The sequence below is a fragment of the Ornithorhynchus anatinus genome, chromosome 15 (genome assembly GCF_004115215.2).
Source record: "Ornithorhynchus anatinus isolate Pmale09 chromosome 15, mOrnAna1.pri.v4, whole genome shotgun sequence".
Taxonomy (NCBI): Eukaryota; Metazoa; Chordata; class Mammalia; order Monotremata; family Ornithorhynchidae; genus Ornithorhynchus; species Ornithorhynchus anatinus.
The window spans coordinates 2,388,370-2,403,383 of NC_041742.1; the positions used below are offsets into that span (position 1 = coordinate 2,388,370).

Here is a 15,014-nt window from a genome sequence, read left to right on the forward strand (position 1 = left end):
AGTGAGCGCTCAGTAAATACCGCTGGCTGACTGCCTTGCAGCGCTGCAGAAGCTCCCTGTGGGCAGGGGAACGTGTCTGCTTCTTGATACCTAGTGCCCTCCCAAGCGCTTAGTACAGCGTTCTGCTCGCAGCAAACGCTCCATAAATCCGGTTGACTGGCGGACAGTGAGCGCTCAGTAAATACCACCGGCTCATTGCCTTGTAGCTCTGCACGAGCTCATCGGGGGCAGGGGAATGTGACTGCTTCTTATGTAGTGGTCTCCCAAACACGTAGTACAGTGCTCCGCTCACAGTAAGCGCTCAATATGTATGACTGACTGGCTGACAGTGAGCGCTCAATAAATACTACTGACTTGCAAGGGAGGGTGGGCTCTGGGTTGGGGAGGGGGTGACGCTTGGGGAGGGGTTTGACCACTCGGGATGGAGGGGAAGGGACCGAAGCCCCGGCCCGGTCACTTCGCTTCCTCCGGGCCTCAGCTCCCTCATCTGTAAAATGGGAATTAAGACCGTGAGCCCCACCTGGGACGGGGACTGTGCCCGATCAGATTTGCTTGTATCTACCCCAGCGCTTAGTACAGTGCCTGGCACATAGTAATAGAGAAGCAGCGGGGCTCAGTGGAAAGAGCCCGGGCTTTGGAGTCAGAGCTCATGGGTTCGAATCCCGGCTCTGCCGCTTGTCGGCTGTGTGACTGTGGGCGAGTCGCTTCACTTCCCTGTGCCTCGGTTCCCTCATCTGGAAAATGGGGATGAAGACTGCGAGCCCCACGTGGGACAACCTGATTCCCCTGTGTCTCCCCCGGCGCTTAGAACAGTGCTCTGCACGTAGTAAGCGCTTAACAGATACCAACATTATTAATCGCTTACAAGTACCACAATTATTATGATGATGATGCTCGCAGGGACCCCTGGAGCAGAGGAAGTCAGCGAGGGGGTCACTGCAGCGCAAACCAGGAGGTCCCGGTGGGATTTTTTGCCGGATTGTACTTTCCCAAGCGCTTAGTACAGTGCCCTGCCCACAGAAAGCATCTAATAAATACGATTGAATAAATTTGAAGTGCCCAGAGAGCCCCGTGGGACGCAGCTGTGTCCAGCGGTCGGACAGCGTGCTCACTAGATTTTTCATCTATTTATTTATTTTGGGTATTCGTTAAGCGCTTACTAGGTGCCGAGCACTGTTCTAAGCGCTGGGGGAGATACAGGGTCATCAGCTTGTTCCCCGTGAGGCTCACGGTCTTCATCCCCATTTTACGGGTGAGGTCGCTGAGGCACCGAGAAGTCAAGTGACTCGCCCAGAGTCACACAGCTGACCGGTGGCGGAGCCGGGATTAGAACCCATGACCTCTGACTCCTAAACCCGGGCTCTTTCCGCTAAGCCACGCTGCCTCTTTCATTCAATAGTATTTATTGAGCGCTTACTATGTGCAGAGCACTGTACTAAGCGCTTGGGATGAACAAGTCGGCAACAGATAGAGACGGTCCCTGCCGTCTGACCGGCTCACGGTCTAATCGGGGGAGACGGACGGACGAGAACGATGGCGATAAACAGAGTCGAGGGGAAGAACGTCTCGTAAAAACCGATGGCGACTAAATAGAATCGAGGCGATGTACGATTCATTAACAAAATAAATAGGGTGACGAAAATATAGACAGTCGAGCGGACGAGTACGGCGCCGTGGGGATGGGAAGGGAGAGGTGGAGGAGCGGAGGGAAAAGGGGAAAATGAGGCTTTAGCTGCGGAGAGGTGAAGGGGGGATGGCGGAGGGAGTAGAGGGGGAAGAGGAGCTCGGTCTGGGAAGGCCTCTCGGAGGAGGTGATTTTTAAGTAGGGTTTCGAAGAGGGAAAGAGAATCGGTTTGGCGGAGGCGAGGAGGGAGGGCGTCCCGGGACCGCGGGAGGACGCGACCCGGGGGTCGACGGCGGGACGGGCGAGACCGGGGGACGGCGAGGAGGCGGGCGGCGGAGGAGCGGGGCGTGCGGGGCGGGCGGTGGAGAGAGAGAAGGGAGGAGAGGTAGGAAGGGGCGAGGTGACGGAGAGCCTCGAAGCCTAGAGTGAGGAGTTTTTGTTCGGAGCGGAGGTCGACGGGCGACCGCCGGAGTTGTTTAAGAAGGGGAGTGACACGCCCGGATCGTCTCTGCGGGAAGATGAGCCGGGCGGCGGAGTGAAGAATAGACCGGAGCGGGGCGAGAGAGGAGGAAGGGAGGTCGGAGAGAAGGCCGACACGGTAGTCTAGCCGGGATATGACGAGAGCCCGTAACGGTAAGGTAGCCGTCTGGGTGGAGGGGAAAGGGCGGATCTCGGCGATATTGTAGAGGTGAAACCGGCAGGTCTCGGTGACGGATAGGACGCGTGGGGTGAACGAGAGAGACGAGTCGAGGATGACACCGAGATCGCGGGCCCGAGAGACGGGAAGGATGGTCGTGCCACATCCGCAGCCACGGCTAAAGCTACAACCTCTCGACCTTCCGTCCCGCACGGTGCTGGAAGCTGCTCCGGCCCTTCCCGCACCGGTGCAAGGCAGTTTGGGAGCAAGGCCCAGGATGCTGGGCGGGAGGCGGCAGCTCGGAGATACTCTCTGAGCCTCCGTTTCCTCCTTTGTAAAATGGGAATAAGGGCCTCCCTCTCCCTCCCTCTGAATTTGGATGCCCCAAGTAGGCCCGGGACCGTATCCGGTCTCATCATCTCACATCCGCCCCAGCGTTTAACGCGGAGGTTGGCGCGGAGTCCGCACTCGGGAGATGGGAAGCAGCGTGGCTCAGTGGAAAGAGCCCGAGCTTGGGAGTCAGAGGTCACGGGTTCGAATCCCAGCTCCTCCACTCGTCAGCTGTGGGACTGTGGGCCAGTCACTTAACTCCTCTGGGCCTAACTTCCCTCATCTGTAAAATGGGGATTAACCGTGAGCCTCACGTGGGACAACTTGATGACCCTGTATCTACCTCAGCGCTTAGAACAGCGCTCTGCACGTAGTAAGCGCTTCCCGAATACCAGCGTTATTATTCTGTACTGGTTATTGTTATTCTGTTCTCTTTAACAGCATGCTGATTATGATCATTCCGTTCTCTTTAACAGCAGACGGGTCTCTTTGAATACCAAGTGTTCGGCGGCCTCGCGGATTGCCCTCCCGGGTTATGTGCCGACGTCTATATGGACTTGGATTATAGGAGACAGTGGGATGAGTACGTCAAAGGTCAGTGATTCTCGGCAATTGGTCAGGCGAGCGATGGTGGGAAGAGGGCATTCTCCCCCCTCTCTCTGCCCCTCGCCGTCTGTCCGCCTCAGAGAGGCTCATCCCCGTAGACTGACTGACTCTCCGGGCCGTAGGCTGGATGGTCTTTCCCCTCTTCTTGGGACAAGGTTGGGATTCGAAGTTCGGGACCACTCTCCAGGGGCAGGTGAGCTCTGTCCCTTCAGAAATGACCCCGGAGCGCCTGGAGGATTAGAGGGGATTAGGCCGGTGTTTCACTCCGATTGCACCAAGAGGGTGTTGACACAGCGGAAAGGATTCTGGGCAGCCAGTCCTAGAATTCCCACACGTGCCCCGCGTTTCGGGCCGTGCAAAACCTCTCAGAGGTGCAGGAGCCGAAGTCACCAACATCCCCATTAGTTCAGGATTACTTGAACCTTTATGTGTGGGGGCTCTAATTATTTCAGATTATCCCGGCTCTGCCCCTTGTCAGCTGTGTGACTGTGGGCAAGTCACTTCACTTCTCGGTGCCTCAGTTCCCTCATCTGTAAAATGGGGATGAAGACTGTGAGCCTCACGTGGGACCACCTCATTCCCCTGTATCTACCCCGGCGCTTAGAACAGTGCGCTGCACGTAGTAAGAGCTTAACAGATACTATCATTATTATTATTATTATTATTTCAGGGAGCTGGCTCGAAGTCTAGCCTGCAGGGTTCTGTTGGGACCTATGAGAATTTTTGCCTCTCTCGGGGACGTGTGCGAGTGGGTTTGGGTGCGCGTACACACACAAGTGTTTCGAGACGAAAGTGGAGGGGAAACCGTTGGGGAAGTTACACCCTCCAAATGATAAAATGCCAGTGGTATTGTGGTGGAATTGATCTCAACCCTCTTTTCCCACCTCTTGGCCTGACATGACTAAGTCCATTTTAGCAAGAGAGGCCGCCATCTCAGGACCTCGTCAGGAAGACGTAGGCACGCCCCCGTACCCTCCTCCCTCCTCGGGACTTGCTAAAGCTGCCGGCCCATGGAGATCGGAGACCCAGCCTCTAAATTCCTCTGAGATAGGAGGCCCAGACTCAGAGTTCCTCGGAGATGGGGAGGACCCAGCGACGGAATTCCTCAAAATAGGGGGACAAGCTTCTGAGCTCCTCAGAAACGAGGCCGTCGTCGGAAGCCCGCCGATGGAGAACTGCTACGACTCTTGGCTCCCCGCGATTCCCCTTCTCCCCATCTCCCCTCGAGGGTTTATCAGGCTCCTCCAGACTCGTGTTAGGGCCGATCATGGGACACCCCACGGCCGGGTGAGCGGTCGGGCCCGGACCCGACCCTCGGGGACGCCCGAGGCAGTCCGTGACCAAGTGCGCAAGCTGCAGGGACTCGGGCTCGTCAGTTTTTTGTGGGTTTTGTGCGAGTTCCCCTTCCCTGAACTGCAGTTAGGTTTTGTTTAAGGTGTGTGGTTTCCTATCAGTGGATGCGCCCCTTTAGATACATTCCCCCTAACGAATTGCGCTGGGGTCGGTGCTAGCCGTGAAGTCCCGGCGATCACCCATAAAGCCTTGATTAATCGGTTGCTGCTTTTCTTTGTTGCAACCTGTACAATAAATTTGTTGTTGTGGCTCCCACCACATCTGCAAACATTCACAGGTTTCCAATGTTCTGACTCCAGTGATCTCAAAACCCATACGTACCCTCCCTTGGGTGCGACACCTCCTCTCCCCTTCCCTCCCACGCACACACACAAACACGTGCACACAAACACGGACGTACATGCCCATACCCATCCATCTGCGTACACACAACCACGCTGCCACAGATATGGACGTGCACGTTTAGACTGCGATCCCGTCATCGGGCAGGGATCGTCTCTACCCGTTGCCGAATTGTCATTCCAAGCGCTTATTAATAATGGTAATAATAATGTTGGTATTTGTCAAGCGCTCACTATGTGCAGAGCACTGTTCTAAGCACTGGGGTAGAGACAGGGAAATCGGGTTGTCACCACGTGAGGCTCGCAGTCTTCATCCCCATTTTACAGAGGAGGTAACTGAGGCGAAGAGAAGATAGGTGACTTGCCCACAGTCACACAGCTGACAAGTGGCAGAGCCGGGATTTGAACCCATGACCTCTGACTCCCAAGCCCGTGCTCTTTCCACCGAGCCACGCTGCTCCTCAGAGCTTACAGTGCCGGGCACATAGTAAGCGCTCAATAAATACTGTTGAATGACTGAATGCACTCTTGTTCACACCCTTGCAACCACGCACGTACACACATGCGTCCGTACGCACGCTCCTACACACTCGCACACCTAAACCCGTATTCAGACCCAAGCACACACTCGTGCGTGCACACGTTGTAAAGTCACGCTCTCGGTCAGTCCATCGATGGTATTTACTGAGTGTCTCCTGAGTGCAGAGCACTGTACGGAGCACTTGGGCGAGTACGGTGCAACAGAGGAGGTAGAAGCGATCCCTGGCCTTGAGGAGTTTATAATCTAGTGAGGGACACAGACATTCGAAAGAATTACAGGCGGGGGAAACATCTGATGATAAAGATATGGACGCGAGCGCCGTGGTGGATGGGACGAGTGTCAGAAGTACCTAGAGGATCCGGATTCGGGTTCACGGGTGAGGCAGAAGGGAAGGAAAATAGTTGCGGCGAGATAAGAGATGAGTCCGGGAAGGCTTCCTGGAAGAGATAGGATTTCGGGAGGACTTCGAAGATGGGGAGAGCGGCGGCCTGGCGGATATGAAGCCGGGAGGGAGGCCATAAGCGAGGGATCCACAGCGGCCGAAGTGAGGTCGAAGCTTCTTCGGGGCAGGGATCGTGTCTCCTTACGCTATTCTGTCGTACTCTCCCAAGCGCTCAGTACAGTGCTCTGTCCCTGGGAGGTGCCGAGTAAATACCACGGATTGATTCTTATGCATCTGGCCGTGGCTTTTTCTTTTCTCCCGTTATTTTCTCTCCATTTTGTCCGTTCTTTTTGCGAGCGGGAGGGGGGATACGTGAGTCCTGCTTCCCTGACCCCCTTCTCTGGCACTCGGTACAGTGCCCTGTTACCCTGGGGGCGCTCAATAAAGTCCACTGCAATTCTGTGTGACCCTCAGTAAGCACATTCTGTGGACGGATGGAGTGTAAGACGGCAGAAGAGACAACGCCTACCCTGTGCAAAGGTCAAAACCGTGGCCGATACGATCTGGGGCTGCGTCAAAGCCAGTAGGACAAAGGCCCGATTCTTTCCCCTAGAAAAGCCTGCTTTATAAACGTTCCCCTTTCCAGTCAATCCCTGTCTCCAGTCCCTTTCCCCTGACTCCCGCCGACTCTCTCGGGCTCCCCGCTCCTCCCGCTTCCCTCAGACCTGAGTTAATAATGTTGGTATTTGTTAAGCGCTCGCTATGTGCCGAGCACTGTTCTAAGCGCTGGGGGAGATCCAGGGTCATCGGGTCGTCCCACGTGAGGCTCACGGTTAATCCCCATTTTCCAGATGAGGTAACTGAGGCCCAGAGGAGCGAAGGGACTTGCCCGTAGTCACACAGCTGACAAGTGGCAGGGCCGGGAGTCGAACCCATAACCTCTGACTCCCAAGTTCGGGTTCTTTCCACTGAGCCACGCCGATCTTCACCACTTATCTGCCGTGTGATCTTGAGCAAGTCATTTCACCTCTCTGGGCCTCAGTTTCCTCATCTGTAAAATGAGGATGAAATGCCTATCCTTCCTCCCCCTTAGACTGTGAGCCTCATGTGGGACAGGAATCGTGTCTGACCTGGTGTCTACCCCAGCACTTAGTAAGGTGCGTGGCAGATACTAAGCACTTAACAAATACTATTATTCATTCATTCAACAGTATTTACTGAGCGCTTTCTATGTGCAGAGCACTGTACTAAGCGCTTGGAGTGGACAAATCGGTTACAGATAGAGACGGTCCCCGCCCTCTGACGGGCGCACGGTCTAATCGGGGGAGACGGGCGGACGAGAACGATGGCAATAAATAGAATCAAGGGGAAGGACGTCTCATTAACAAAATAAGTAGGGTAATGAAGATATATACAGTTGAGCGGACGCCATTATCATCATTATTATTCCCCGGCCACTGCTCGGTCAGGAAATGCACACTAAATAGCAGGCACTGTGCTACGCACTGGGGTAGCTGAATTAGGTCAGCTGTGTCCCTTTTTTTTTCCATTTCCCAAACAGCTAGTACAGCTCACTGCACCGAGGAGGCGCTCAGTAAATATCGCTACTGTTATTGTTACTACTGTTAAGACCACTAATCCTCTTACTATCGATCAATCATATTTATGGAGCACTCGCTATGTTCAGACCACCGTACTAAGCTCTTGGGAGAGTACAATGCCCAAAACAGACTACAGGGAGAGACAGGTCACACGGGGCTCCCAGTCGAAGAGGGAGGAAGAGCAGGTCTCATGTCTATTTCACAGGTGAGAATAATAATAATGTGGGTATTAGTTAAGCGCTTACTCTGTGCAGGGCACCGTTCTAAGCGCTGGGGGAGATACAGGGTCATCGGGTCGTCCCGCGTGAGGCTCACGGTTAATCCCCATTTTACAGATGAGGGAACTGAGGCACAGAGAAGTGAAGCGACTCGCCCACAGTCACCCAGCTGACAGGTGGCAGAGCCGGGAGTCGAACTCGTGACCTCTGACTCCGAAGCCCGGGCTCTTTCCACTGAGGCTGCTTCCCTCTGAGAAGGTTCAGAGAGGTACAGTGATTTGCCCGAGGTCACACAGCTGGCAAGGGGGCGGTCTCGTGTCTTTCCACTGGGCCACCCCGCCCCTCCCGTGCCTTTTCCCTTTTTGGCTCCCTCGCTTTTTGGAAGGGAGCAGAATTGGCTTCCGCTTTCCTTCCCTCATCGCTGACATGACCTCAGGGCCGCCTTCCTGATCTGCTGTTAACTTTGAAATCAGCGGAGACGCTTTCTCTGCTGGACGCAAAGGGAACGTCTGAGGAGCCCAGTTGTCTGGCTTCGCCGGAGCCGGTAGTTCTCTCCCAAAAGGAGTCGTCCCCGATAGAGACAGCCATCGGCCGGCAGGTTTTGGGTTTGGGAACGATTCCAGGGAAACCCACCGAAATCATCCTACAGTTTTGTGGAGCCATCTGCGGAGCTGAAGAAGTTCTGAGTTGAAAATGGCTTTCGTTTGGAAGGGGAGACGATAATGATAATGATAATAGTGATATGTGTTGAACACTTACTATGTGCCAGGCGCTGTATTAAGCACGGGGGTAGATACAAGTTAATCAGGTTGGACACAGTCCCTGTCCCACAGGGGGCTCACAGATCTAATCCCCATTTTACAGATGAGTTAACTGAGGCACAGAGAGTTGAAGTGACTCGTCCACGGTCACAGAGCAGAGAGGTGGCGAAGCCGAGATTAGAATCTAGATCTTTTTGACCTCCCAGGCCCTGTTCTATCTACCGCTTCTAATACTTTCTAATAAGAGGGCTAATAAATAATATAGTAGCATTTGCAGCTCAACGTCTGCCTGGGGGGGGGGGGGCTCACTTTGCCGACTACCTGCTCAGGGGTAATTTATACTGATGTCTGTCTCCATCTCTAGACTGGCACAGGGGGAATGTGCCTCTTTACTGTTGGATTGTACTCTCCCAAGGGCTTAATCCGGTGCTCAGCACACAGTAAGAGCTTAATAAATACAACTGACTGCCTGACTGACTGTAAGGTAGGTCAGCTGCTAGGTAGGTCAACTGCCTTTGTGTTATTTGCTCACTGAATACCGGCCGTCGCCCAATTCCCGTTTTACAGCTCAACGGCTCCTCCGTAATGACCAACCTTGCCTTCTTCCTCTCGAATCCACCTTCCCACCGGAACGAGAAATTATTCTGTAAAGTTGGAAATGAAAGCAAAAGGAAAGAAACGTAAAGAAAAAAAAAAACCACCCCAAATCCAAGCTATTGATGCTCTAGTGACCTCTGGTGGAAATCGTGATTTTTTTTAAGAGAGGATTCCGTAAGTTTCGGGGTCGGACTGAAATAGCTTTATTGGTTTGCGAGGTGGAGGTGGCTCCCAAGCACGAAACGGGAGGGACTCTCGTTAAGTGGTGTCTTTCCCGCTCATGCACAGAGCCTTTCCCGCTTGCTCTCCCCTAATCCCCGCTCCACTGTGTGCACTTGGGCAAGTTGCTTCACCTCTCTACGCCTCAGTTTCCTCATCTGTAAAATGGGAACGCAGTGCCCCGTTCTCCCCTCCCACTGAGACTATAAATCCCATGTGGGACGGGGACTAGGTCCAATCTGATCGTCTTGCACATCCCCCAGCACTTAATAAGCCGCTTGGCACAAAATAATAGTAAGAAATACAACGGTTATCACTATCAGGGTCACTGATTAAAGCACCACATTCAGGTGTCCAACTTCCGGGACTCCTTCGCCTCTCGCCCCTCGAGCGTGTCCCAGGAAATGGACCGACCCCCTCGGGCCCCAGCTTTCTCCTCATGGTTTTAGTTGACCAGATTTTCTACAATGCAAGATATCTTACAATGAAATCAATCAGTGGTATTTAGCGAGTCCCTCCTGCATGCAGAGCACTGTCCCCGGCACTTGGGAGATCATCCTAGTGATGACAGTAAGAATAACAATTGCCGTATTCATTAAGCACTTTCCTTGGGCCTGATGCAGTACGAGGCTCTTGGGGTAGATTCAGTACAATCAGATCGGACACAATCCCTGCCCCTCTCAAGAGGGCTGGAGAACAGGCAACGAAGCCCCATTTTACAGATGAAGAAACTGAGGCACAGAGGAGGTAGATGCCTCACCCAAGATCTCGCAGCAGACAAGTGGCAGAACTGGAGTTAGCAGCAAGACACGTATTTCCTGCCCTCAGGGAGTTTATAATCTAGTGAGGGAAAGATGGACAGAAATCACGGACAGGGTGTGAGGGTGGGAGGAAGAGCAAAGAAGCGGCATAAAACATCGGCCGAACAAGTAACTAAATGTACGGATAAATTATATAAATGAAACGCGGGCCTGTCTGGGGTTGGGGGCGGGGGTGAAAGGAATAAAACCCACGCGTGTTAAGGGTGGGGATTGGGATGACCTGACTCGTGGGTTTGGGAATTAGTCAGGGAAGGGTTTCTGGAGAAGGCGAGGTTCTGAACTCTCCGTTCTTCTTCCCTTTGCAGAGCTGCGTGAGCAAGAGTGTGAGGGAAAGAAAATTGTCTACTGGGAAGTGAAATACCCTTTCCCCATGTCCAACCGAGATGTATCCTTTGGTCAAAACATCGCCATCCCTCTCGGGCAGGATTCGTGGACCGTCGCGTCACTTTCTGAGTGCGGTGCCGTCCGAGGAGCATTCTGAGAGGAGCAGGGCATTCTAGGAAGAACTGAAGCATTTCTCTCCTGACGGCACATGGAGAATTTCCCAATTAGGACCTAAATGGTTCTGTCCTTAGGCTCCGGAGCTTAACTGGCCCCCAAACTCTATCTTTCTCTGAGGGAGAGGGAAAGGGGAGAGATCATACAACTGCCGTCAGGGTTAATTGAGTCTGAGATGTCCCCTGTGTGGGGAACAGTGTCCCCCCACGGCTCACACAGCCTTGCTCTTCCCAGCTCTCTCACAAGACGGGAGTTTCTAGTCAGGGACGAGAAGGCCCAAAATGGCAGCCTCCTGCCTTTTTGCTCTTTGAACCCTGCCCCCTTCCAGCCTTGGAGAAGCAGTGTGGCCTAATGAGAAGGGCAAGAGTTCTGATTCCAGCTCTGCCTCTCGTCTGCTGTGTGATCTTGGGCTACTCCCCTCACTTTTCTGTGCCTCAGTTCCCTCATCTGCAAATGAGGAGTCAATCCCTGTCCTCCCTCCTACTTATAATGCCAACCCCTGGTGGGACCTGATCATCTTGTATCAACCCCAGATCTTACCATAGTGTTTGACACATAGCACTTAAGAAACACCACAGTCATCATCATTTATTAATCATTCTAATAATTATTATTATGGTATTTTTTAAGCACCGACTATGTGCCAAGCCCTGTTCTAAGCGCTGGGTACAACGTAATCAGGTTAGACACAGTCCCTGTCGTACATGGGGCTCCCAGGCTTAATCCCCATTTTGTAGATGAGGTAACTGAGGCACAGAGAAATTAAGTGATTTGCTCAACGTCACACAGCGGACAAGTGACGGAGCTGGGTTTAGAACCCATGTCCTCTGACTCCCGAGCCCATTTCCCTCAGTCCCCCCAGGATCCCTGCCCCCTTTCCACTCCCCCGTTCCGTGTTCCTCAACCGTCGGCCGCGCAGTACGTGTACGTCCGGGAACGCCGGGATCTAGATGTGAACGGCCAGAAGGTCTCGGTCATCCTGGCTAAAAGCGTCTCGGTCCCCCAGTGTCCGGAGAAGTCCGGGATCGTCCGTGTGAAGGGGTACAAGCAAAGCCTGGCCATCAGAGGGGATGGCAAGAAGGGGTGCAGAGGTAACCGGGTGACTCGGACCACGCTTGAAGGACCGGCCGGCTTAGTCGGCCGCGGTTTGGCAAGCCGGGAGTCGCAGGGTTGCGTGCTGGGAGCCTGGGGAAGGCGATGGGGCCCGGGGAAGTCTAGGCAACACAGTGTGACCACGGCCGGGGCGCTTCTGGGTCTCATGAAGAACTGCCTAAACCAAGAGGGAGTTACGGGTGCGGCCTAATGGGTAGCGCACAGGCCTGGGTGTCAGAAGGACCCGGGTTCTGATCCCGGCTCTGCAATTTGTGTGCTCTGTGACCTTGGGCAAGTCACTTCTGTGCCTCAGCTACCTTATCTGTAAAATGGGATTTGAGACCGTGAGCCCCATGTGGGCTGTGTCCAGACTGATTACTCTGTATCTACCCCAGTGCCTCGAGCAGTGCCTGGCACATAGTGAGTCCTTAACAACTACCATATATATTAAAAGAAAAAGGTCCACCATCTGCCCGTGTGGCGGCCCATTCTCCCGAAAGAACATCCGATCCAAAACCCGACTATCTCGTATCTGCCCTAGCGCTTAGTACCGCGATTGTTTCATAATTATGGCACTGAAGTTCTCTGAACCGTAAGCCTGTTAGGGGCAGGGAACGTGCCTGCTAATTCTGTTGTACTCACCCAAGCGCATAGTACAGTGCTCTGCTCATAGCGAGTGCTCAATAAATACAGTTGATGGACCGAATGGGTAAACGCTTACTAATTAACGCCGGCCCACAGCTGACGTCTCGGGAATCCGTTTGGTTCCCAGGTCCGTTTCTAAATTTTCTTGAACTTTCCTTCTCGGTTTTAATGGTTGTCTCTTCCTTCCCCAGTATACATGTATTACTTCGATAACCCCGGTGGCCAGATTCCCTCCTGGCTCATTAACTGGGCAGCAAAGGTAAGACTTCAGGGTGGGGACCAGGAGGCTTAGTCTTTGGAAAATACTTGCTCAGCCCAAGAATTTAGGGGTTGGAACGAGGGATCGAGGCTTGTAACTCTTCCACTATCCCGAAAGCTTAACGGAGTGCTCCGCCCACAGGATTTGCTCAAGAAATCTGTTGATTAGGGAGGGGCAGGTATCTTACCCCCAATTTATAGAGGAGGAAACTGAGACCCGAAGAGGTTTAGCGGCTTGCCCGAGGGCACACGGCAGCACTAGAACCCAGGCCCGTGCTCTTTCCACCGGGCCACTCTACTTCTCTCGTGTGGGCAGAGAAGGTGCCCCTTGCTCGGGTTGTTCTTCGAAAGCGCTCAGGACAGCGCACAGCAGCCAATGGCTATCAAATCAATACCGCTGCTATTACCCGTGACGCAGGTCATTTTCCTTTTCAGAATGGTGTTCCTAATTTCCTGAGAGACCTGCAGAGGGCCTGTAGGGGCTACAGCCGGAAATCCTGAAGAAGGCGCCGAAGTTCCGGCTCCAGAGATGGATCCTCCCCACTCTCAGCGGGCACTTGGGCTGTCCCCTGCTCCCTCCTGTCCCGTGGACCCAGCACCGTCTGATGACCCGTCCCTAGCCCGAGAATGACTAGTTTCACGCCTGGTTTCCTCGCCCCTCTCCCTTCCTCAGATACCCTCCTCTTTATTGGTGGACCCAGGTCACCTGGATGTACTTATTTTTGTTATAAAAGGCAGCAGATCGTCCCATTTGTCCCTTTAGAGAAAACGCCCCCCCCAGCCAGGTTCACTGTAAAGTGTTCGCAGTTTTATTTTGGTTTTTAAATGGCCTCCTTAAAATGCTTTCTGTATGCCGAGAGCGGAGGAAGGTATCAGATTATCAGACCAAGAAGAAGCATAGCCCCATGGAAAGAGTACAGGACTGGGAGTCAGGAGACCCGGGTTCCAATCCCGGCTCTGCCTTTTGCCTGCTGCGTGACTTTGGGCAAGTTACTCAACTTCTCTGTGCCTCAGCTTCTTCCCCTGTAAAATGAGGATTAAATATCCGTTCTTACCCTAAAGCTTCGAGCCTCATGTGGAATAGGGACTGTGTCCGACCTCATTATCTCGTAGCTGTCCCAGAGCTTAGGATAGTGCTCGGCACATAGAAAGCGCTTAACAGATACCACAGTTAGCAAAACTGGACCCGACCCGGTCCATGCCCGACCCGGGGCTCCCATTTTACAAATAAGGCAACTTAGGCCCAGCGAGGTTAATGTCACCCAGCAGGCCAGAGGCAGAGCTGGGACGTGGACCCGGGTCTCCAGACTCCCAGCCCCACGCTCTTTCCACTAGTCCACCCTGCCTCTATTTCATTCAAGGTTGGCTTCTGGTTGTCTTGTCTCTTTCTGTGTCAGTTGATGGTGCCTTTGACCGGGAAATCCTACCTGCCTTCACCTTCCCCGTGGGCAGGGTGGGGGTCCCTGATGCGGTGAATGAGGCCCGGGAGTAGGCCGCCTGGGCGAGCACTTAAGTAATCACGTTGCTTTGACTGTTGTCATCCTGGTATTCCCGCATTCCGGAAATTTGACGTGGGCTCCAGGTCCACGTGTCGGTGACTTAGTCCGGATGGTCAAGTGCCTTTTCTGGGTCAGGTCACTGATGCACTGAACCATCCCTTCCAGCTAGAGGAGGTTCTGAAGCTCTGGTCCGGTCCCAGGGTCACCACTTTCTTACGGGCTGTGCCTTCTCCTCTCAGATCTAGTTCTCTCACTCTCCTGTCCCTCCTACTCTCACCCCGCTTAAGGCGGCCCCGGCGTGGGCGGATCGGCGTCTCTGAGCTCGGCAAGCCCGGGGCAGATGGCAGCCGCCTCGAAGAGCCCCTCCGGGAAGACTTTCAGTTGGTAGATCGAGCGCTCACCGTGTGCCAAGCACTGTACTAAGCGCTTAGCTCCGTATCGGTGGTAGACGACGATGATGGTACCAAGCTCCCCTCAGAGGAGCCGATGGCCCTTCCTGGGGCCGGTGACCTTGAGCTGCCCACTGCACCAGTGAGGGTAAGGGGACGTCCTCTGATCCCACCCACCGAATAGTCCTCTGTCAGAAAGGAGTAAATAAAGAACATCGTACGCTTCCTTATCTCTGAACTCCTTGTTTTGTCCTCTGGGAACGAAAAAGACCTACCAGCGATAACTGTGGTATTGGTTAAGTGCTCACTACGTGCCAAGCACCAGGGTAGAGAGCGACGCAATCGAGTCGGGTACAGTCCCGATCCTACGTGGCTCACGGTCTCGGGGAGACGGAGAACGGTTATTGAATCTCCATTTGATAGAAGAGACTAAGGCACGGAGAGGTTAAATGGCTCGCCGAAGTCACACGGCAGGCAGATGACGAAGCTGGGATTAGAAGCCGGGTCCCCCGACTGCCGCCCCTTTCACCCGGCCGCACTGCCCTCGACGGGCAGAGGCGAGACCATTCCAGTGGCACCGAGCAAGACACCAGCACTAGAAT

General features: G+C 53.8%; 1 protein-coding gene across 1 annotated transcript; it reads left to right on the forward strand.

Annotated features, from left to right (window-relative positions):
• Nucleotides 1-3,055: 3,055 nt before the first annotated feature.
• On the forward strand, nucleotides 3,056-13,496 carry LOC100093367 (phosphatidylcholine transfer protein). The gene is made up of 5 exons (XM_029080013.2): nucleotides 3,056-3,185; nucleotides 10,337-10,416; nucleotides 11,449-11,620; nucleotides 12,458-12,525; nucleotides 12,960-13,496. Exons 1-5 carry the CDS (start codon nucleotides 3,143-3,145, stop codon nucleotides 13,023-13,025), a joined length of 429 nt encoding a protein of 142 aa, XP_028935846.2. The 5' UTR covers nucleotides 3,056-3,142; the 3' UTR covers nucleotides 13,026-13,496.
• The last annotated feature ends 1,518 nt before the right edge of the window (nucleotides 13,497-15,014 follow it).

What these genes read in the sequence shown, in the direction of transcription:
- LOC100093367 (XM_029080013.2), top strand. Translation starts at nt 3,143, where the DNA reads ATGGACTTGGATTATAGGAGACAGTGGGATGAGTACGTCAAAG. An exon ending in TCCCCATGTCCAACCGAGAT is followed by an intron (nt 10,417 to 11,448) that starts GTATCCTTTGGT and finishes TCGGCCGCGCAG; the next exon opens with TACGTGTACGTCCGGGAACG. An exon ending in TCATTAACTGGGCAGCAAAG is followed by an intron (nt 12,526 to 12,959) that starts GTAAGACTTCAG and finishes TTTCCTTTTCAG; the next exon opens with AATGGTGTTCCTAATTTCCT.